General features: G+C 45.9%; 1 protein-coding gene across 19 annotated transcripts in view; it reads right to left on the reverse strand.

The window, feature by feature from the left end:
- The window catches only part of LDB3 (LIM domain binding 3), a 159,545-nt gene that overhangs the window by 80,731 nt on the left and 55,921 nt on the right, over window positions 1-22,893 (reverse strand). For all 19 annotated transcript variants that reach the window (XM_077350594.1, XM_077350608.1, XM_077350611.1 and 16 more), the window contains one exon: window positions 6,677-6,828. In XM_077350594.1, the coding sequence (XP_077206709.1) occupies window positions 6,677-6,828 (152 nt within the window). The remainder of the gene's footprint in view (window positions 1-6,676; window positions 6,829-22,893) is intronic.

Raw genomic sequence — 22,893 nt, forward strand, 5'->3', positions numbered from 1 at the left:
AGTTTGGATGGCCCTCCAGTGCTTAAATGGGATCTTTTTCAACTGAATGGAAACCACTGTAAATTGCATTTGACTCCTTAAAAATGCCAAACTCCAACTCAAGTAACTCCTGCAACTGGAGAAACAATAGCAGTGAGAGCACTCGAATGTCCTAAGCAAAAAGCACACAGTGGCCTACAGTGCCAACTGTATCCATTACTAAAAAACAAACAAACAAGAAACATATCACAATCCTGGTCTCCTAGTGCATTAAAGACTAAGATATTCAGATACGTGATGAAGGAAGCTTTGACTCTCAAAAGCTTACACCCCAAAATCTATTGGACTCTATTTTTGTTGTGCTACTTCAGACCAACACGGCTACCCACTTGAATCTACCCCCAAAATCTTGGTAGTTTTTAAAATGCTCCCAGGACTCAAACCTTGCTCCTCTACTGCAGTCCAAATTGGCTATCCACCTGAAGCCACAATTCAAAGAATCACACCTGAGGATCCCATACACTCACCCATCTTTCCTTATGTATCCATCACCACCATAGAGAGTGCTTCTCTTCTAAAGCTGGCGGAAACAATCAGTCAAAAACCCTCTCAAAACATGGGCGTTAAGCCAGCCTCTTTGGAAGAAATATGGCTCCCATCCTCCATTAAATAAGCACCCTACATGAAGAACACCACGCAGGCACGGAGAGAGGATGCTGGTCTCACAAACCACATCTTTTATGGCTCTCTCTATTGCGGTAGGCTCCGCCCTTCATTCTCTGATATTTAGGTCCACACGCACACACTCTACTAACTTTGTCAATCCACCCCACCCCACCCTGTGCCAAGCTAGTTGGCCTTTACCAGAGGCAAAAGGGTTCCCTGTGGCAGACACAGCCCGTAATAATTGCCCTTTCGTCTTCTGAAAGAGAAAAATGGTTGTTTTTATTCCATCGGTGTCAAGCCACCAACTCGGGCAGAAGTCCCCATTAATGCCTACCGTGACCTTTGCACAGTGTCTGGAGAGTAATCTTGCAGAAAGGAATTATCTTCAGCGGCCCACCCAGGGAAGACGTGCCCCAGACAAATATGATTCCACGTTTGCATTTTTTTCTATGTTGGTATTTTGCAAACGAGATACTAGGAGAGTGATGGACCATCAGCAAATGTTTCTAATACTCAGGTCGGTTCTGCTGGGTAATAAATACTCAATTGTCCTTTAAAGATGTGTCATTGATCAATAACATCCAGGCTCTTCCCTGAAATTAGCACGGTCTGCTGCATGCTGTGCTCTTCTACAGTCCAAACTGAACACGGTGCAGAAGAGGAGTTTAGATCAGAAAGGGGGATCCAAACTTTTTCACTTCACCACTGTGCCTGCTTGTGCACATGGCTCCACATTGCACCACCATTGGTACATACTTACAGCCATTATGCCCAAGGGGATTGAGTTGCTGCCAAATGGAAAACCAGCGACCACTGATTGATATACCAGCAGGGGCAGCCAAATTGTAGCTCTCCAGATGCCCATGGACTACAATGACCATGAGCCCCTGCCAGCTTATCGCCATTGTAGTCCATGGATTCTGGAAAGCTACAGTTTGGCCACCCCTACTATAGCACAATGATACTGCTATATCCAACAACTGTAGCCGGCTTGGTGCAGTGGTTAAGAGCTGCGGCTTCTAATCTGGCAAGCCGGGTATGATTCCCCACACCTCCACATGCAGCCAGCTGGGTGACCTTGGGCTTGTCACAGCAATGATAGAGCTGTTCTGACCTAGAAGTTCTGTCAGGGCTCTCTCATCCTGACCTACCTCACAGGGTGTCTGTTCTAGAGAGATGAAAGGGAAGGAGATTGTAAGTAACTTTGAGACTCCTTCAGGCAGAGAAAAGTGGCATATAAAAACTTTTCTTCTTTTCCTCATCAGGCTTTTGCTCCAGGTTGGCTTCTAGCCTGTGCTGGGTCTGCATACACAGAATGTCATTTACTTTTTGTTGCTTTCCTGTGTTTTACTTCAGCCCATCATGGTTGAAGGAAATGCTTGAAGAAAAACCTGGAGAACAGTCATGTTGTTCATAAGGGAAGAGGAAAACCTACATAGTTAATAAGCCAACCTGGAAGAAAATCAGATACAGAAAGGACAAACCCATGGACACAACCAAGCTTCACACATACACCCCAAGAGCTGCAAACTTCCCCATGGAGTAAAACATACTGTGGGTTGCCTTTAGGGAATGGATCCTACTTTACTGATTGCTTGTCTTGGTTATGGCTTGCACCCCCATCTTCAAGCTTTATATTTATAACCAACAGAGATTACTATTTGTACTGAACCTGGTCTATAAGACTGCCACTGAACCTCCTTCTGCTTGGGGAATGGGAAGCATAAAGCATTTACTGTGTGTTCTGGATTACAATAGCACTGTCAGATTTATTTGCTGCTCTTGGCAAAGCTCTAAGCTGATTTTATATTGAAATAAAAATAATCTATCTATGTGTGCATAAAGTGTCACCAAGACTAATGGTGACCCCAGGTACAATGAAACCCATCCCCTGTAGCTTCTTTTACCATGAAACAACTCTAGTTCAGGTCCAGCAGGATCCTATGCAGGTTTATTGAGAAGTCCCATGGGATTCAATGGTGCTTATTCAACAGGATGTGTGTATAACATTGCCCTGGCAATAACTTAAGGCAGCAGCTGCAGATGAAGCAAATTCCCCTAGCATCCGGAGTCACAGCTCATGGGAGAAAGCCGTGCATGTAGCCATAAAAGGGAGAAGCACAAAAGTCAATACAAGCTATTGTGTTATAAATAATGCTCATGAAACCATCAGTGTCCAGATCAATAAACGGAAATGTCATTGATACACTGAGCCAGGAGAGATTCAGGAAAAGCGTTTCTTGTAGAGGCTGCAAGGGAGGGGGGAGGCAGAATACATGCCGGGGATAGCATAGATACTGTGTAGAATAAAAATGGGAAAGAGGCCGATTCAGGCCAGACTGATGCTGAACCAGGGATGCTAGGGTCGGGATTGAGTCTAGTAGCAAAGTTATCCTTGATTAGTTGATTTTGAAATGTACTGCTATTCTGGACCGTAAATTGGCTCACCTGCCGAAATATGGTTGCAGGATTGCAGAACTACAAATGAGAACTAAGAGGCTTCCAGTTCTGCAATCCCGCAAACAACAAGAGTCATGTCGGTGGCTAAAGATGTCGTCCTGAGAGGGTGGCAGGGCATCTGCTCTGCTATCTCTGAAGCCTGACAGGGGTCAATTGTGCAAGCAATTGGCAGAAAAGAGGAGGGGTACGCAAACCCCACCTCACCTTTCTACCCAGGAAGTTCTTGGGGCCGTCTCCAATCCTTTAGGGAGTGTATCTCCCTGGATTATAGGCTGTCAGCGTTCCAGGTCCAGAGGACGACTGCCATTTTCTACCTCGGACTTTCTTTTCTTTCTTTAATCTTAAAGTATCTGCTTCAACCCTACATGATGATTTACTACAAATGAACGCTTTGAACTGAGGGGAGGACATCGGCTGAGTTCCAAAACATCATTTACTGCAAGTATCTCTCGTTTTTTTTTTCTTCGTCTTTCTTCCTGCATCAAAGCCTTTTGTTTCCCCCCTCCTCTTACTCTGCTCTGCCTGAAGCCACCTCGTTAAGAGGCAGGCTAATTCTCCTAACTAAGCAGAAGAAGGACTCAAATCAACTCGAATTAATTGGCAAAAGCTCTTATTGTAATTGTTTTGGTTTTCGAAGATAAGAAGATAAGAGCTGTGAATGTGAAAATCTCACGAGAACTCTGTGCCTTAACTGACTCTAATACGTCACATGCCTGTGCCGGAACATTAGAGGATAAAACAGAGGACCTCTACTGGCCACTTGTAAAATTGTTTGAGGCCGGGTTTTTTAAAAGTCAAAATCATGTCTATGTTAAAAAGATTGGCTCATCTAATAGAGATACAAACCCAAGATTACAAAGTATTCTTAGATGGATTGATCAAAAATATCTCCAAGGAGATTCAAGATGGCAAGGAAGAAGTCTTCAATAGGAATGATGGATTAATAACAGTGACTGATGACAGCTTTAAACAAGGTGGAAAACCAACAGCAGAAGAGAAATCTGAAATTCATATCTTCAAGGAGATCCAAGATGCCAAGGAAGACGTCTTTAACAGGAATAATGGATCAATAACAGTGGCTGATGACAGCTCTAAACAAGGTGGAAAACCAACAGTAGAAGAGAAATCTGAAATTCTGGAGACGGAAAATGGGATGCCGGAGTTCTGCAGCCCAAATAAGGACACCCTTTTTAAAAAGACATACAGCCATCTCAAAGCAACAGTGTACAAAAATCAATCAAAAGAAATATGGATCTGCAGTGAAAGTAACCGATTTAAAGGATCTCTCTGGGGAAAAAATTGTATTGATACTGGAGTCCAGGAGGTGCAACGGCCTCAAGATTTATCGATGCATACTCTGCGGGAAAGAGTACAACTGCACTTTCTACGCCAAAGGCCAATGGGACAGAATATAATTTTACGGGAACGACAAGATGTAGCAAGCCTCGAGATGAGACCCCCTTAAGAAGACCGAAAGCTCATATTGTCTTATGTTTAATGTTATACTGTATTCTATATTTCCATTTTTATGAAAAAGGGAAAGCAGTGTCTCTTTCTCTCTTGTTTTTTTTTGTCCCTTTTCTTTTGTAGGCATATAGGTAATATAACCATCAGTGCTGAAAATGTAAAATGGGGTTCTCCCCCCTTATTTTTTCTTTCTTCTATTAGTGTATTGTCCTAGGACTAAAGCCTACACTGACTTGTAGAAAATGTTTAATGTTAAGCTTTCAACTTAAATCTGAAAATATATCTGTTAGGATGGTTCTTAGAATGGGTCAAGCATAAATTGTTTTGTAGATGTATCAGAACCAAGGATAAGGAGAAGCTATAGAAGACTGAAAGCTTATATTGTTTTATGTTTAATGTTAAGCATTTAATCTAAACCTGGAAATCTTATTATTCTCTGTATTAACAACATATACTATATTCTACATTGCTACTTTTATGAAAAAGGGGAAGCAGTGCCTTTTTTCTCTCTTGTTTCTTTTTCTTAGTAGGCATATAGGTAATATAATCGTTAGCGTTGGAAATATAAAATGGGGCTTTCCCCCCTTATTATTATTTTTTATTATTGGTGTATTGTTATAGGGCCAAAGCCCATATTGATCTGTAGAAAATGCAAAGCTCTCAACTTATACCTTTCAGGATGGCTCTTAGAATGGGTCAAGTATAAATGGTTTGTAGATGTATCTGTATTAAGGATAAGGAGAAATTATGAAATCCTTTTGTAATTTTTTTTCTTTGTACATCTTTAAGGCAAAGCCCTACTTTCCTCTCCCTTCATCAGGGTATTGATACAGGGCCAAAACTCATACTGTGCTATAAGAAATGTTTAATGTTAAGCATCTAACTCAAACCTAGAAATATCTGCTAGGATAGCTCTTAGATTGTATAACCTTTCTTTTGTATATCTAAACAGGCCTTTTTTTTTTCTTTTTTTTTAATGTAGTGGAAATGCGGACGGCTCTTAGACTCATGGCTCTTAGAGTCTTGGGCAAAAGTTTATATCACTGTGGAGTCAATGTGGGGTCGTATATTCTCAAATGATGATTATATTTCTATCTTTATGAAAATAAAAAAAATCATTATAAAAAAAAAAAAATAATCAAGAAGCAAAAAAAAAAAAAAAAAAAAAAAAAAAAAACAAGAGTCATGTCTACAGCCCCCGGTTCTTACAAATGGTTTTGTTGCATGAGTGCCATTTTTCACCAACAACACCTTCTCACACGTGCTTTTAGCCATCAGTTCAGCAGCAGCCCAAGCCAAGGGACCTAAGAGGGATGCTGGATCTGTTTGCATCTGATCTGGGAGCTGATAGCACAGCACCTCTTCTGGGTCTTCCATCAATGTTCTTGGACCTCACCCTTCACTCGTTACAAAGACATGCAGCTCTGGACACACATGGAATTTGGAAAGTCTACTGCCCAATGTGGTTCTCACTGTGATGTTCTCCTGACACACAGGAACAAGATGTGCAGGTTGTTCCGGCTTGCTCTGCCATATATCTGGAATTCGGCCTCCCTGTGTTTCCCAGCTGCCCTGCCCCAGAAAGGAAGATCTAAAGAGCACATTTGGATGTGATACAGGGAACTGAGTGCTGGGAACTTAAACCTCCTGCCTTGCAAGGAAGTGGCTCAAAGGTTTGCAAAAGGGTGACTTTCTGCCCTTTTCCCACTGGATACCAGTTGCATTTCAGATTAAATTCAAGGTTTAGGTACTGACTTTCAAGGCCATTTGCGCTCTGAACACAGCGTTTCTGAGGGACTGTCTCCTTATGCCCCTTGCAGAGCTTTTCACTCTGTGAATCTGAATAGGCAGGTGATCCTCAGCCCACGGGAAATGCACCTGGCCTGTGGAAGGAGCTCCCGGAAGAGCTTAGGGCCCTTAGGGCTATCACAGTTCTGCAGGGCCTGCAAGACAGAGCTCCCCCACCAGGCATTTGGTTGAGGCCAGGGCAAGGAAAATCCACTGGGTCCCTCCTCTGAACACCCTCCCTCAGTCAGTCAGTCAGTCAGTCAGTCAGTCAGTCAAATTTGAATTCTAGCCAAGACAGTAACTTGTTTCCTCATACTTTTGCAGAGTAAGAGCCAGGTTGTAGCTTGCGGATTTGATCTTATTCTGGGCTTCTAGGTGGGTCATGCCTTCTGTGCTGCTCCCATCGATGGCGACCACCATGTCCCCCTGGTTCATCTGGGACTGAGCTGCTTTGCTGCCAGGTGTAATCTGTAGCGTCAAAAAGAAAGGGAAGGGATATAAAGGGAAGAGAGATGGAAAGTCTGTCAGGAGAACATACTTTTTTTGGACTGCAACTACTTACACATCTCTGTACAACTACAACCTTCAAAAGCTGGCAAAACAAGTTCACACATGGGTATTTTCCTCTGTGCGATATGATTTTAAGAAAATGGTGTAGAGGAGAGCAGACTTTTTCAACCTTTGACTGTGGAGGTTTCACTGAAATATTTTTCAGGCTTAAAAGTACCAGGAAGTGAGGTCAGCTGGCCATGCCTCCATGCCATGCTCCACCTCTTCCTCCCCCCCCCTCTCCAGCCCCATCATTGACTACTTTGGGAGGGGGCAGGCCAACCTACCCAAATAAGGGTAGAGGTTTGGTTTTTTAAAATTAAAAAATGTTTTCTTTCCTCTTCACTCAGAGCTGGAAACAACAGGCACAGGGTGGGAGGGCTCTCCCCCACTGCCATTTTGATTTCCCACATACTGTGGTACGGTTGAGGCCTTTGCAGTACTGTATGCCTTTGGAGTAATGTTGCTGGGAAACCCTGGGCTAGACTGAATACCCTTATTGTTGCTTCTTTCCACTCAGGGGACCGACACAGGGCCATTCCGCATGACTTCAATGTTGCAAAAGGCTTCCAAATTGTAAACGCTACTAATTTGCAGTTATGCACGACGTCGCACACAATCTGCCACACTCCTGAAACCGATCCACAAAAAGCAATTCATTGTAGCACTTAAAGGGGAATCCAGAAAAGTGGATTCACCCTCCGAAAAGTGCTACACTCTTGCAAACAATCTGCACAGTAGCGAAAAAGACCTGTGCGTTCCCATTGTTGCGGTTCCAGCCAAGTCCCTCCCCCTGGCTCTCTCCTCTGAACTTCCGGCGAAGCGATCGCCATTTTTTTTTCTCAGAGCGAGCAGAAAGCAACGAACCGGCGAGCCTTCATTCACCCAGCGAGGCTTCTCCGGCTACAGTCCCTCCACAGAGCTGCTTTAAAGCTCCCCTCAAGTCACCAAGCACAACACAGCCCCATTTGCAAGTTCCCTTTATTTTCGGCCAAAAATCGCGCCCGTGCACAGGTTTAGCTCAGCTGCTTGTACTAATCAAGAGCCAAGCCTCACTGCTCAGCACTGACTCTCTCGCCGAGAAAAGCCCCGAAGGCCGCCTAAGTCTGTCCTGACCAACTCTATGGCCTCTCCTTGTTCACTGAGATGATTTTGCACACTCTGAGCTAATGGAAGTTATACACTAGCCTGAATTCTGTTATGCTGCTGTTGGGACGATTCCAGACAAAAGCTTCCCAACGTGAAACTTAAGACGGAAGACCAACTCATTCATAAAGAGGTTTGTTTTCCTGAAGGGGTTTTGAGAGCAATAAGCCCTCAGAGAAGGGCAATAAACCGATGGAGAAGGAAAAAAGTTCTATTGAAATCTCTATAACAATGAGATATCAATAGGACAAAGTGGGAGTCTAGTGGCACATTTAAGACCAACCAAGTTATTTCTGGGTATAAGCTTTTGCATGCATGCACACTGCTTCAGAAATTCTGAAAAAGTGTGCCTGTATTTGAGAGCTTATACCCAGAATTAAATTTGATTGGCCTTATAGATGCCACTGGACTTGATCTTTGTTCTGTTGCTTCAGATCAACATGGCTACGCACCTGAATGAGATATCAACATACTACAAGAATTCACAGAAACCGAAACAAGGAAAATGCCTATGCCCCTTCAGTCCATGGTCTAACCCAGGGGTAGTCAAACTGCGGCCCTCCAGATGTCCATGGACTACAATTCCCAGAAGCCCCTGCCAGCATTTGCTGGCAGGGGCTCCTGGGAATTGTAGTCCATGGACATCTGGAGGGCCACAGCTTGACTACCCCTGGTCTAACCTGAGCTGAGGTTCCTAAAGCTTAAGGGGAGTGGGTATGTTCTCTGTTTGAGTCTCTGTTAATTCTTGTACTGTGTCAATATCTCATTATTATAAAAGTTTAAATGGTCAAGGCCTCTCCCCTTCCCACCCTCTCTGGGTCCATAATTTGCAACTTTGGGAGGGGGTGATTCAACTTGCCCAAAGAAGGGTAGGATTTAAAAAAAAAACATTTTTTTAAATGTCCTCTTTGCTTGGAGTAGGAAATGGCAGTTACAGAGTAGAATAGCTCTCTGCAGCTGCCATTCTGAAAACTTCCATGCCATGAAACCACTAAGGGGGTCTTTGTCGTACAATACAGCAAGGGTAGTCAACCTATGGCCCTCCAGATGTTCATGGACTACAATTCCCATGAGCCCCTGCCAGCAAACGCTGGCAGGGGCTCATGAGAATTGTAGTCCATGAACATCTGGAGGGCCACAGGTTGACCACCCCTGCAATACAGTACCTTGGTACCATAGTTGGGAAACCCTGGACTCAGCACAGGGCACAAAAAGGCCTATGTTTGTAGGACAAAGCTGGCTTTCCAGGAAGTTTTTCAGGCTTTGTGCTTAGAGTTGAAATTTATAGTATTTAGAGCTGGACGGAAAAGCAAACACAATTGATTCATCAGTGTAGGGATGTTAAAAGAATATGATCTCTGCCCAAGGTTTCTCTCTCCAAAAAAGACTGCACCGTCTCAATAGCCAAACTGGGGTGGCCAAACTGGCTCTCCAGATGTCCATGGACTTCAATTCCCATGAGCCCCTGCAGCATGTAACCCATGGACATATGAAGAGACACAGGTTGGCCACCCCTGGCATAGATGGAACACTGCCTGGGGCTGTGATATTCTATGTGCTTGGAGGGGGGTGTCTGACCCCACTGGTGGACCTTCTGATGGCACCTGGGTTTTGGCCACCATATGTGTTGGACTGGATGGGCCATTGGCCTGATCCAACATGGCTTCTCTTATATTCTTATGAGCCCTAGTAGCAGGTCCTTCCCCAAAGCAGCAAAAAAAAAAAAAAAAAACCCTGATGTTTTGCTAGGGTGTTATGACCAAGCAGGTAAGGTTCTGTTGACCCATACGGGCATCACAATCCATGGGATGAAGACTAGTGTATTAGACTGTGCAGAAAAACAGACATCTACATCTATGCATTGTGTCCCAAATTTCTTTTTTCTTCCATTTTCTCCCAGTTCCACTAGCAGAGCGGGAAGTTTTATTTTAACCCTTCTTGTATGTCTTGAAACTGCATGCGTCCTTCAAGACTGTAACAGCCTTTTTGTGCTGCCTCATGAATTTCTTTTACAGCTCCATCTTTAAATACTAATCCTGGCAAGAAATTGCTTGTGCTACTAATATTGGCAAACGGGCAGGTTAAATTGGGGATTTGTTTCTTCTTTATCACTCTCTGATGCAATAGGATGGTTTTAACTTCTTGGTTTTCCCCACCCTGCTCTGCCTTCTCCAAAGCAGCTTGTGAAAAAATAATGCCTGGGCCTCCCCATCTTCATATAGCTGTGAAGGATCCACTCCCCACAAAATCCAGCACAATCAAGCTGTAAAATCGCATCCTGTAAGGGCATTCAAGACAATAGGAAGGGTTTTAACGTGACACCCATTGACCCGAAGTTTCTTTTCATATTCAGCTTCTTAAAATAGCTTTGACTTTGAACGTGACCTAATGTTCCGGGAACTTGATGCTTCTGTCATTGCTCTGATCGTCTTAGTTATTTGGACAATTAGAATGTTTACTTGGTCTTCTGCCTTACATATACATGCTCGTTCTGGGAGCTAAAAGTTGTATGCATAATTTAATTTGGAAAAATATTTAAAATATTACCCCCACAGCCATATATGGAATGTACATGAAATAAACATTCTAATTTAATCTGTGCATATTTTTTTTTCATTTGGCGTAAATTGTTACCGTATCAAAAAGGCAATTCTTTCTGCACGCAGTTAAATGCTGAATGTCACTGTAGTTCAGCAAATAATACCGTCTTTGCTCCCCCAAAGTAATGTCCTTGTCAAATTTTACAATGCAGTGTAGCAGGGTACAAACAGATATGCAAAAGAACTTGCAATGTATGATGTTATTCAAATGCAGACAATCAAACAGTACAGGAATCTCTCTCTTTCACTAAGCCTAACAGCTAGTTCCAGACTTCTACACCTTTGTCAAACTGCTGTGCAGATAATCCGTTTGGGGGAGTGTGGGGTCAATGAACAGAGAACACATTATTCCCCCTTCCTAACACAAGCACGCACACATCTGAGCTTAGCTTTGGAAAGGGGTGGGGGAGATGTGTTTCAGATGCTTCCAGTGATGACTTCAGGGGACAAGAAAAATTGGCCAGTTTTATTAAGGTAACAAAAGTTGGTGTGCCCTAGGTCTCTCAGGTCTCACCTGGCCACAGGAACCAGAGGGTAGGGTGGCCAGATCCAGGTTGGGCAACTCCTGGAGATTTGGGGGTGGAGCCTGAGGAAGGCAGGGACCTCAGTGGGGCACAGTGCCGCAAAGTCTGCCCTCCAAAGCAGCCCTTTTCTCCAGGGGAACTGTTCTCCGTAGTCTGGAGATGATCTGGAATTCCAGGGGATCCCCAGGTCCCCCTTGGAGGCTGGCATCCCAAGTATGCTCTGATCTCATGGTGGAATTTTTACCATTTCACAGGAAAATGCAGCAGCAAAGTGGGCTAAAAGTGCCTTATTTATTAAAAGTGCGTGTGATGTCTGCTTTGTTTATGCTACTCCCACTCCTCACAAGGATATCAAGAAGCACGGCTAGTATCATGTAGCTTTAAGTGTGTCATTGAGGATATAAGAAGCTGTATGTCTACACAGCAGAAAGGTCTCTGTGGGCTCTGAAAGTACAATGCAAAGGAATGAGGGCTTCTAATCTGGTGAGCCAGGTTCGATTCCATGCTTCCCCACATGCAGCCAGCAGGGTGACCTTGGGCTGTTCTGACTGAGCAGTGATATCAGGGCTCGCTCAGCCTCACCTCCCTCCCTCCCTGCCTGTTGTGGGGAGAGGAAAGGGAAGGTGACAGTAAGCCGCTTTGAGGCTCCTTTGGGTAGAGAAAAGTGGCATATAAGAACTAACTCTTCCGACCCCATGAAAAAAATTAAAGGTGTTACAAAAAATTATTGGAATCTCCAGAACTATTTTGAGATTCTATATATTCCTAGAGCTTTTGAGAGAAATAAAACTAGGAGTCAAGAGTATCACCTAGCAGAGGCAGGCCATGGCAAACCACCTCTGAATGTCTCTATGCCTTGAAAGTCCTACAGGCTCACCAGACGTTGGTTGAGCTTTGATGACCCTCACCTACAGTCAAGGCAAATGGCATCTCATTTCCCGTCAGACACTGAGGGGTCATTGCATTCAGCAATGACCCTGACTCTAGCACTGAAGTTAAACCCTCACCTCTGATAGCCAAGGACTACAAAAAACCACATGAGAGTCCCGTCCTTCGCTTCATGGTGGCAAATAGCCTAGTCCTTCCCTTGGCAAAAGTTCTGAATATTTCATGACAAAGCGGAATGACCTTCTGGTGCTCTGCCATTGACCCCATTTGAACTTTTCCTTCATTAATCCATTCTCCTTTCCACATGCTGCAGTAGATATCATTGTTAAAGAGGTCTTTACTTTATGAAACTCAAAATGTTGTTTTAATTGCCCCATGTCTTCACTGCAGGAGCCAATGACTGAAACCCACGGTCCCAAGGAAATTTAAATAAAGGTGCACAGGAGACACAATGATCTTTTAACTGAGTGAAAATGTCTGCCCATTAAGAGCAGACGTGTCTATATTCTACAATTAAAGCATGCGGTTTCCATTTTGCGGGCATTTTGCAGAAACACCCCCCTCCCCATTAATGCAACTGTCCTGCCCGCAGTCTTTGGATGGGTTTGCCATGCTTGAATTATTCATCTCACATCAGTGGATAAAAGAGAGGCAAAGCAGTCAGACGGTCCTTTCTCTCTGCCTTTCAAAAAACGTTTTGTCTGTCGAACAATGGCTTTCGTGCCGGCTGTTTTTTGACTCGCTGTCTCTGGATGTTGCAGCAACAAGGACAAATATAGCCAGCCATACATAAAAGAGGCTTGTGGTTCAAACCACCGAGACCGAATCCTGCCTCCAAAATGACTTAATTAGGGAAACGATGCCCATCAAATTCTCCAGCTGAAAAACAGTGCTGTTCTTTAGGTTTGTTATATTGCACGATGTAGACAGTCAGGCTGGTTTTGGGTCTTTATTGGCTTGAAAAAAATCGAAGCTGCATCCACATACTTGTCTCTGATCATTATCTATCTCTGTTGCACTCCACTCAGCCTCCGCGGAGCTCCAGGCAAGAAGGAAAAGGAGGCAAGCTGGGAACAAGGGAGGTTCCTGTGAAGGGCAGCAGGCTGAGCAACAGACATCACCAGACATCACCGGGATCAGGGCCTGACCATAATCCAGCCCACAGGGACTTTTTAGGAATCTCTCGATGGGCCTTTACTTCACCTCAGACAGAGAGGGCTGGGGGTTGGGTACCATCCCAATCCAGCTTGGTGTAGTGATTAATCTGGAGAGTCAGGTTTGTTTCCCCAGGCCTCTTCCACATGCAGCCAGCTGGGTGACCTTGAGCCAGTCACAGTTCTCTCAGAGCTCTCTCAGCCCCATCTACCTCACCAGGTGTCTGTTCTGGGGACTGGAAGGGAAGGTGATTGTAAGCTGTTTAAAGACACTTTGGGATAGTGAGAAATGGGGCAAACTCTCCCTCCCAAGGAGCCTTATGGGGGTGGCCTAGTCTGCGAGCAAACAATAGCATCTCCTCAGCCATGTGTGCCTCTTTACTAAGGTGACCAGAGCTGAAGCGTGGATCTCCACACGGTGCCTGTGAGGCGAGCCCCATTGTTTGGCGTTCCCAGCCCTGCAGGCCCCTGGCTGTGATCCTGCTGACTCCTCCAAACCAGCAGAGGATGCCAGCAGTGGATGGAGACGGCCTGGCAAGGAGGTGGGGAGGGAGAGCGAGAGCCGTGCCACAAGCTTCATTCGCTCCTGGAAGTGCAGTCCTGACGGGACTGGGGGGACTCGTCTGTTCCTCGAGGGGCCGGGGGTTGCAAGGGGTTGCAAGGCAGCGCCGCCAGCGAATCGGATTGCTTGGCTAGCACGAAACTCATGTGGGGAGGAGCGGCCACTGCTGGAGCGGAGAGACCGGGCACGCGCTGGGTCCTGGCTGGGGGACACAAAGGGAGTTCAGGATGGGAGGAAAGTTGCCCCAGAGGGGGTGCTGCCGACTGGCTCCCTTCCACCAACCCCCCTCCCCCCCGGCCGGCATACTTGCGTTCTCTCGCACCCCCATCACCTCTTTCCCGCGCTGGTAATGAAGGCCTTGGGAAGGAGCTTGGCCCAAGCGGTGGGGGCAGCAGTGAGGAAGCAGGATGTAGGACCACTCATGTGGGACACGGGACTTTTGCGCCAAAGGCATGAGTGTCCCGCCATTATCCAGACTCCTGGTCACCTTACTCTTTACTCCCCTTCCCTGCTCTTAAGGTAGAGCTCCCCAACAGCTGAATGCCAGAAAGCAGAAGGGCCAGCTGTCATTGATCAACTGGTGAATCAGTCATCCCACTGGGCCTGTTGGTTGCTGGGCTTGAGAAGGAGGCACTGAGAAGGAGGGGCACAGTGTTGTCTCCATTTTCCCTGGACAGACTTGCATGAACAAGAATCAGGCCTAATTGCCAGGTCAAGGCTAAGTGTTGCCTAAGCAAGCTCCAAGCATGAGTTGGGAGTTTTTTTTAGATCTACTAGATCAGGGGGAATCAATAGCTTGCCTTGGGTAGGCAGATACCCCTGGGGTTTGGGAGGGGATCATGACCACCGTTCAGTCTCTCTAGTGGTTTGCTGAAGGGACAGCTGAGCACAGATCTGAAGGCTACCAATTTTTATTGTTTGTTTGTTTGTTCATTCATTCATTTATTTATGGATTTTTACCCCGCCATTCCTCAGAAGGGCTCAGAGTGGCTTACAATAAAGTTAGATACAAAGTAAATAATAGAATATAGGTTTAGAATTTAAAATCTAGATTTAAAATTCTAGTCCAAATCAACATAAAAAAACCCAAACCTGTAGCATCTTATAAATTTTGTAAGCTGTTATTAGATATCAGGGAAGCTAATTTTAGCTTCCCTGATAGCTAATAGTCAGGTAAGAAAGCCAAAGGACATTAGCATAAATGGAGCAGGGGGGAAATTAGCTTCCCTAATTGCTAATATTGGCTTTAAAAGTACTGCTGTTCAATGGTACAAAAGCCTCTCAGCTGACAAACCAATGAACCTGCCTTTATTGAACCAGACCTTCAGTCTAGCACAGTCACTGCTGTAATTTTCGAGGGCCCAGGCTGATCTGGAGATGGCAAGGGCTGAACCTGGGCCCTTCTGTGTGCAAAGCAGGTGGTTTGCTGCTGAGCCACGGCCCCTCCATAAATCACATGCCCATATTAAGTTATTTATACTTAGGCAGACTGTTGGTCTGTCAGATTCAGGATTGTCTAGTCAGACCGGTAGCAATTCTCTGGCCTATCAGGCCTTTCACATTGACAATGACATTTTAACGGGAAATGTTGGGGCCTTCTGCAGGCCCCAGATGTTCCACCAGTGAGCCACAACACCTCCCCAGTCCTGTTTTCCATCAGCACCCAAAGCAATCAGCCTAAGTGCTGCCCTACTTCTTCCACCTGGGCAGAGTGATTAGCACTCTGCACAAGCAGGGTTCTCCTAGCCTTCCCCTGGATAGCCCAGGCAAGCCTGATCTGTCAGACCTTGGAAGCTAAACAGGGCTGACCCTGGCCAGTATCTGGATGGGAGACCTCCAAGGATATGGATGACAATTCCTCCCAAGCACACTAGGAGTCATGCTGCAGGGGCAGGAAATGGCAACGCATCTCCAAACATCCCCTGCCTGGTATTCAGACAATCCTCAGATCTTCTGGTTACACTTCCTGTTATACAATAAATAAATAAATAAATAAAGCTGTCCTCCACTGTAATGGTACAACCCCTAGACAAGCTGACATCTGGAAGCAACCATAGCTTTATGTCAGTGTGTTGCAACACCTTGAGTAAATTTTGTACACGGTTAGGATCTATTTATATCCAAGCTGTAATTCATGGAAGGGATTGCCCATTAACAGTTGGCCCATCTCCAATAACCATTACGAGGAGGGGGTAGATTTCCTATAAAAGCTTCGTAGGTTTCAAATTCTTTTTATATGGCTCAGGCTCCAGATCTCTTTAAATAAGCCCACCTTCATGACACAACCCAGAGACTATGCAATACTTACACTGTGTAACAGAATCAGTCTCTGATAACAAAAGGGACCAGACAGACGTCACAAAGCCCATTTAGACCCTTCTTATGTCATGGTCCCTCCTTGGGGCCTACTTCGTGTCAGGCAGTCAGACTAAAAGATGTGGGGCCGGGTTTTGAATCCCCACTTTGCCAAGAATTCTTGCACAGTGAGAATGAACACACAAAGACTGAACTATACTGGTACTATACTGGTACAGCGTGGTCCATATTTTGTATTCAAACTGGCAACAGCTCTTCTGGCTCTCAGGTGAAGGGAAGTCTTTCACCTCACCTACTGATTCATCCTTTAAAAAGAAATCCCTGGAGATGCTGGGGATTGAAACTGGGAGCCTCTGTGTGCAAAGCAGATGGACCAGTCATCCTATCTTAGGCTGACTTATCTCAGTGGGCCAGGAGTGGTTTAAGGATTTGCGAGGCCCTAGCAGAGTCCAATTGTGGCAGGAGCAACCAGACTGGGCATGGACCCCCCCCCCCGCAGTGAAAAGGGATGTCACTCTGAGTGTCCTTAAAGAGGGAAAGTGGGGAAGGAGACAGCTATGGCCTTGACATGGGGTGGGGGGAAGGCACCAAGTTGGGGCCCTGGAAACATAGGGTCCATAGCACATGCTGTGTGTCCTACATGGATAAACAGGCCCTGCACAGGGCTGTTGTGAGGATGAAATGAAGGAGGAGAGAAAGATGTAGTATATTGCTTAGAGGTCACATTGTGTAGAAAACAAGGGTATACATTATGGGGATTTTTACATTACCCCTCATTTCAAAGAGTGCCTCTTTTTTGCTGCACGCTTACTGAGGGCAATTTTTCAGATATCGAGGGTTATATCCACTCCAGGATATTGCAGGGGAATCAATCATGGTTGTTGCAGAGGGAACATTTAAATTGCCCAAAATCAAAATGGAAATTGCATTCAGTGTAGACGGTAGGGACTGAATCGATCTGGGATTGGAATAAAAGCTCTGTGCAGATTCAGCCCAGTTCTGCAGGCAAAAATGGCTACTTTTGAGGGTGGACTCAGAGGCCCACCTCCAAACTGAAAGGAATATTTCCACCCCAGGGGTAGCCAATCTCCAGGTGGGACCTTAAGATCTCCTGGAATTACAGCTATCTCCAGAGTATAAAGATCAGGTCCCCAGGCAGAAATAGCTGCTTTGGAGGGTGGACAGGGTTATAGTGCAGAAGAAACATTTAAGGCCTCTCACACAGGTGGTTGTGGAAATGAAACACTTGAGGCCTACAGCACAGGGCTGTTGTGAAGGTGAAATAAAAAGCAAAGACACCTCCTCCACAACAGCATCCAGTTTCATCTGCACAATAACCCTGTGCAGTAGGCCTGAAATGTTCAGAGAGTTGTGGAGAAGAGACACACATGGCTTGGCTGCATCTTCCCTCCAGCAGCGAGGCTAGCCACAGCAGTATTGTAAGTGAGGGGCTTTTCTATGGCTTCCCTGTCAGCCAACTGTTAGACAGAAGGGGTAAGCATTCCCCCCTTATGCATGCCCCTTATAAGGAATGCATGTAGATGCCCACAGACTTTCCTGCATTACTCTCAGAAATGCCTCCCTCCCCTCTGTCAGTGCCTGTTAGAGGCTTCTTTCACAGCAAGCCTGAAGGACAGGGAGGGAGTGGAATCCTGAGCAAGAGCAGCAATTGGCCATGCGAGGGGGAAATTCTACCTAAAGGAGGCTTTGGAATCTTCAGCATGTTGTCAGAAGTATGTGACACATTTTATTATGTTAGACTAGACTGAAAGCCCATTGCATGTAAAAATACAATGGGCACTAGCAGTCTGCGTCCTTGCAGGTCTGCCGGGTCCCCCCACACATACGTCGTCAGGCCCGGCTACCCCCCCCCCGGGGGCTTCAGGCCGGGCAAAGGGACAGTCCTCTGGCTGGCCTGGAGCCTCCCCTTGCCCGACTCAATGGCTTCAGGCCAGACAAAGGGACAGCCCTACCGCGTCACAAACGTGGCAAGGCTGTCCCTCTGCCCGGCCCGAAGCCTCTGCTCCCCGCCCGCCCCCCTCCCAACTTCGGGGAGGGCCAAGGCCTGAATGGAAGACTCCCCCAGGCGGTCGGCAATCTACCTTGTAGGGGGGCAGCCACATAATGGCGGCAGCTGCCCGAAGCCGGCCAAGGTGGGGGGGCGGGGCGGGGCGGGAGGCGCTGTGTGCCTCCCGACTCACCAGTCCGGGGTCAAGGGGCCACCTTGCCTGTCCCGGACACGGCCCACCCCTACCACCCTTACCCTTTTATTTATACCGCTTCCGCGGAGCGGTTACAGATGTTACCCACCCTGAGTCTCATGGGAAAATAGAAGAATAAAAGGGTTTTAAAAATATTTTTAAAGGAGACCTGATAGAAAAATATTGGCACTAAACATCTCAATCCCAGAGCCTGGAGGAAGGATTTGGCCTCTGCACCCTGTTGTTGACCACCCAGAGGAACTGGTTGGCCACTATGTAAGACAGGATGCTGGATTAGATGTTCCATTGGTCAGATCCAATTGGGCTCTTCTTATATTCTTGTGTTCTCTCACTCCTCTTTCTCACTGTATTTTTAATTACCCCTTTTAATTTCCCCTACCATTGTGTTTCCTCTGTGCACAGGGCTCCACATCTTGTGGCAGTAATTTTGTGACTGGCTCTGCCTCCTGCAACAGCCATTTTATTTCTGGCCCACCACCTCTGGTCATAATTCCAAAGGTACGCAAAGGCTCAAAGACATCAGGATTTATGAGATGAGATGCCAGCTCTGGGTTGAGGAATAGCTGGAGATTTGGGGCGCAGAGTTTGGAGAGGTCAGGGCTTGGGGAGGGTCTACAGCAGAATACAATGCCATAGAGTCCCCTCTCCAAAGCAGCCATTTGCTTCAGGGGAACTGATCTCAATTATCTGGGGATGAGCTGCCATGCCAGAGGTAACTCCAGGTTCTGCCTGGAGGCAGGCAACCCAAATCTTCCACTGTAACTAACCTTGGGTTGGTTATCGATTTTGCTGCTTTTTAAAAAAAATTCAAGTGTGAGAGATGAATGAGTAAATAGAGGATCCTACAATGTAACAAAGGTAATATGGTGGGAGACCTACTTGAAGGAAAACTTGTTTTCGAAACATCAGAGGGATAGAATGTACATCTCCCAGGCTACCCTAAGCAGGAATGGCCTGGCTAGTATTTGGATGGGAGACCTCGAAAGAATACCAGGGATGTGATGCAGGGTAAGGAAATAGAAAACTACCTGTGAACATTTTTTACCTTGAAAACCTTAAGTAAGCAGGAGTCACACCACAGGGAAAGAATGCCACAACTTTAAATATCATAGCCAGCCTGCTGCAGGCTTTCCAGGGATAAAATAGGGATCAAATCTAACCCGCCTCCATCTTTCCCCGCTCCCTTTTACACACACAGAGGAAGGGAACCACCTGACTCCTCCTGATCAACCAAGTGTTTAAGGAAAGGGTTGCATGTCGTTTTTTGCAATGAAACCCTGATTTTTGACTTTCTGAACCCTTGTTCTCCCAGCCATTCAAGAATGTTGTGCCAGAGCTCAGCATTGCTCCAGGGCAAAAAGGAACTCATTAACAATGTGAGTTTAGAATGGCGTCTTTAAAAGGGAGTGGCAGGGAAGACTCCGGGGAGTCACATGGGAAAGTATTAATAACTTCCTTTTGCCCACTTGATGACTCAGTCGCATAGATTTCTAGTGTTACAGAGTCCCAAAACGACAGTAAACTGACACATGCCCCTCCATGTTGAAGTGGGGCACAGATTAGGTTTTGCTTGGGCTTGGAATAAATTTGCAAAGGACAGCTCAGGTTTTTTTTTTCTTTCTTTCTTTCTCCATTTCCAAGGAGCTCACAAGATCTGTCTGTGCTCTTGGGATGGAAAATGTGCAGAAGAAGACAAGACACTTAACTTGTCAGAACAACTTCAGAAAGGCCGAAGTGTCTATTGGCTTTATCAGCTGATTTACTAGCATTTATCTGGTGATACGACCAAATATTGCACCCCCTCCACCCCCCAAAGTGGCCAATCATGGGCCTGGAAGGGGTGGAAAGGGCCCTATGTGGACATCTACGCAGTTATGCTTTTCAACCAAATTTTGCACGATCGTGCCACTTCTGGGGTTTCCTGAAGCCTGAAGAATGCTTCAGGGGTTTCTCAGTGATAAAAAAAGTTGATAAAGGCTGTGTTAGAGGTAGAACATCACGTGTAGGATGCATAAAGTGGGTAGAGAGGACTTTTTTCTCCAGCTCCCCCTAGAACTCAGAAGCACCAGCTGAAGATGATAGGTGACACAATCAAGAGGGTCATCAGGAAGTGTCTATGCATTTGTGGGCAAAGTGCCATCAAGTTGCAGCTCATTAATGATGACCATGTAGGGTTTTCTAGGCAAGACAGTAACAGAGTTGGATTGCCATTACCTTCCTCTGAACAGCGACCCTGGAATTTAGTAATCCACCATCTTGGCAGCTCCATGCTTGAAAATGTATTGCATATTCAGTTTCACGATAATGACATCCCAGTAACTGATGTGGTACTGAAAAGGTACCAGATAGATACAGCTAGCGATAGTATTGCAAATGGCTCTCTGAATGTAGCTACAGTACAGCGGTCCTTCCAGGAAGAAACACAGAAAACCAAATTCATTTTGGCTGGATTGGGTCTTAGCCACTGGGCTCAGACTTTGTCCTGCTGCTCCAGATCAACACGGCAACCCACCGGAATCTAGAAACAAATAAAAGTACCCACCATGTTGTAGTGAAAGCTCGGATGATTCGGTTACTTACAAAAGGGCTTTGGGGCTTAGCTCAATTTGCCGTCAGAGAACAGCAGTAGTTTACTCATCCTAGCCCCGTGGACAATAAGATAACAGTCTCAAGAGGGCCCTTATCTCTGTTGGGTTTCTTTTTTCCACCATGCATGACCCCATAAGAATGTGAAACATGAGAGTCTAGAAAGAGAGTCTAAAAAGCACGGGGTTACAGTCAAGCAGGCTTCTTTTGGCTGCTGTTCAGAAACGATAGGGACTCATGCCTGCCTTATGTAAAAGCTGATAAAAAGGTTGTACGCTCCTTGTAATAATGCTTCGGGCCATGAGAAAGACACGCGCATGCAGGAAGGAGATACGCTAAGCACCAGCCCTCCACCTGCTCTACAGCCGTCTCCCACAAAACGGACAGAAAAGGAAAGTTTAAATGTCAAAAGGGAAGGCCCTCTACACGCTGCAAATTTGTACCGGTTTCATATCACTTGAACTAACACATCTGTCGTTCTGGGGTTGGTTTGATATAGAACATTCTCAGCCGTCTGCCCTTTCTCAGGCTTCAGTCTCCTGGGATATGCTGGGCCCAAGCCTGGGGGCAGGAAGACAGGCAGTGGGGCTCCGGTGACCCAACCTGCAGTGCTAGCCCCATAATTACCACAGCATGGAGAAATGATTCCGGGGCCGTGCCAGCACGCCTAGCCCTCAATAGTGCAGGATAGCCCAATCTTACCAGAGTTCAGAAGCTAAGCAGGGTCCACCCTGGTTAGCACTTGGAAGGGAGACTGCCAGGGAAGTCCAGGGTGGCCAAACACCTCTGTTCACCTCTCACCATGAAAACTCGCCATGGTCAAGTGGCACTTCCCACCACCCTGCCCACATGGAGATTACAGGAAACAGTTCTCCATGGGACTCTCTGCGTGGAATCTGTAATTGGCTAGGCCTGTTTTCCACACACATGACCCTGTTTCACTGGACTCTCCCTATCAGCAGCAGCTGATTTTTTAAAACAGGAGTCATGGCAGAAATGTGCTGCACTGTTATCCTTTCCTGCAAATGCTGTTTTTAGCACATTGAGGTTTATCATTCCTTTTCTTGGGGGCTGGAGGGGAGATCACCCGCCCAGTTCCAGCTATAAGAGCAAAAACCTCAATCCTCTTTCCATGATAATCTCTACGGTCCCCTGAGTTACAAACCTGGCTTGTTGAGAGGTTTCATCATTGGTCATTTTCCAGCTCTGGAACTCCACTGCCTGAAGTCTTTGGTAAAACTCCAAGAGCAAGAAAATTCCTGTGCTGGGAGGCAGCCAGGAGCATTGTATGACCTTTGAAAAATTCTGTGAGGGCTTACAAAAGTAGAAAGCTATTTCAATTGTGTGCAAGGGCACACACACACTCACACTCACACTCATACGATGGTTCTAAATCTAAAAACATAACATGGAGAAAAGTCATCCCATCATAAATGGTTGTCTATATCTTGCCATTTAAAACGAAGAATAATATATATCTGAAAAAAAATCCATTTCTTCTTTCCTTCCATTACCTTTTACTACCTGTATTCATACAAAGTTGGTCTGTTCGGTTGATGAAGACAAATGAGTGAACAAGTGAGCTTGGGGTATAGAGGCTTGGGTTCAATTTCCCACTGAAAATGAACCTTACTGTAAGACCTCAGTATGCTCATGAGATTCAGAGCCAATTCATACACTATGAGGTTCTCGTGTCCTCCATTTTGTCTCCTGTGTTTATCACACATGCACTGGGAAGTCCATATGCAGAACTTCATCCTCAGCTAAGATTCTTCATCTCTAAGTGGAGTCTAGAGATCTCCTAGAATTGCCACTGATCTCCAGATGACTGAGATAAGTTCCCTTGGAGAAAACAGCTGCTTTGAAGGGTGGACACTATAGTATTACATCCCATTGAAGACCCTCCCCTTCCCAACACTGGATTTCCCAGACTCCACCTCCCCTCAATCCCCAGGAATTTCCCAGCTGGAGGAAAATCTTCTACTC

This window comes from Paroedura picta, chromosome 8 (assembly GCF_049243985.1).
Source record: "Paroedura picta isolate Pp20150507F chromosome 8, Ppicta_v3.0, whole genome shotgun sequence".
Taxonomy (NCBI): domain Eukaryota; kingdom Metazoa; phylum Chordata; class Lepidosauria; order Squamata; family Gekkonidae; genus Paroedura; species Paroedura picta.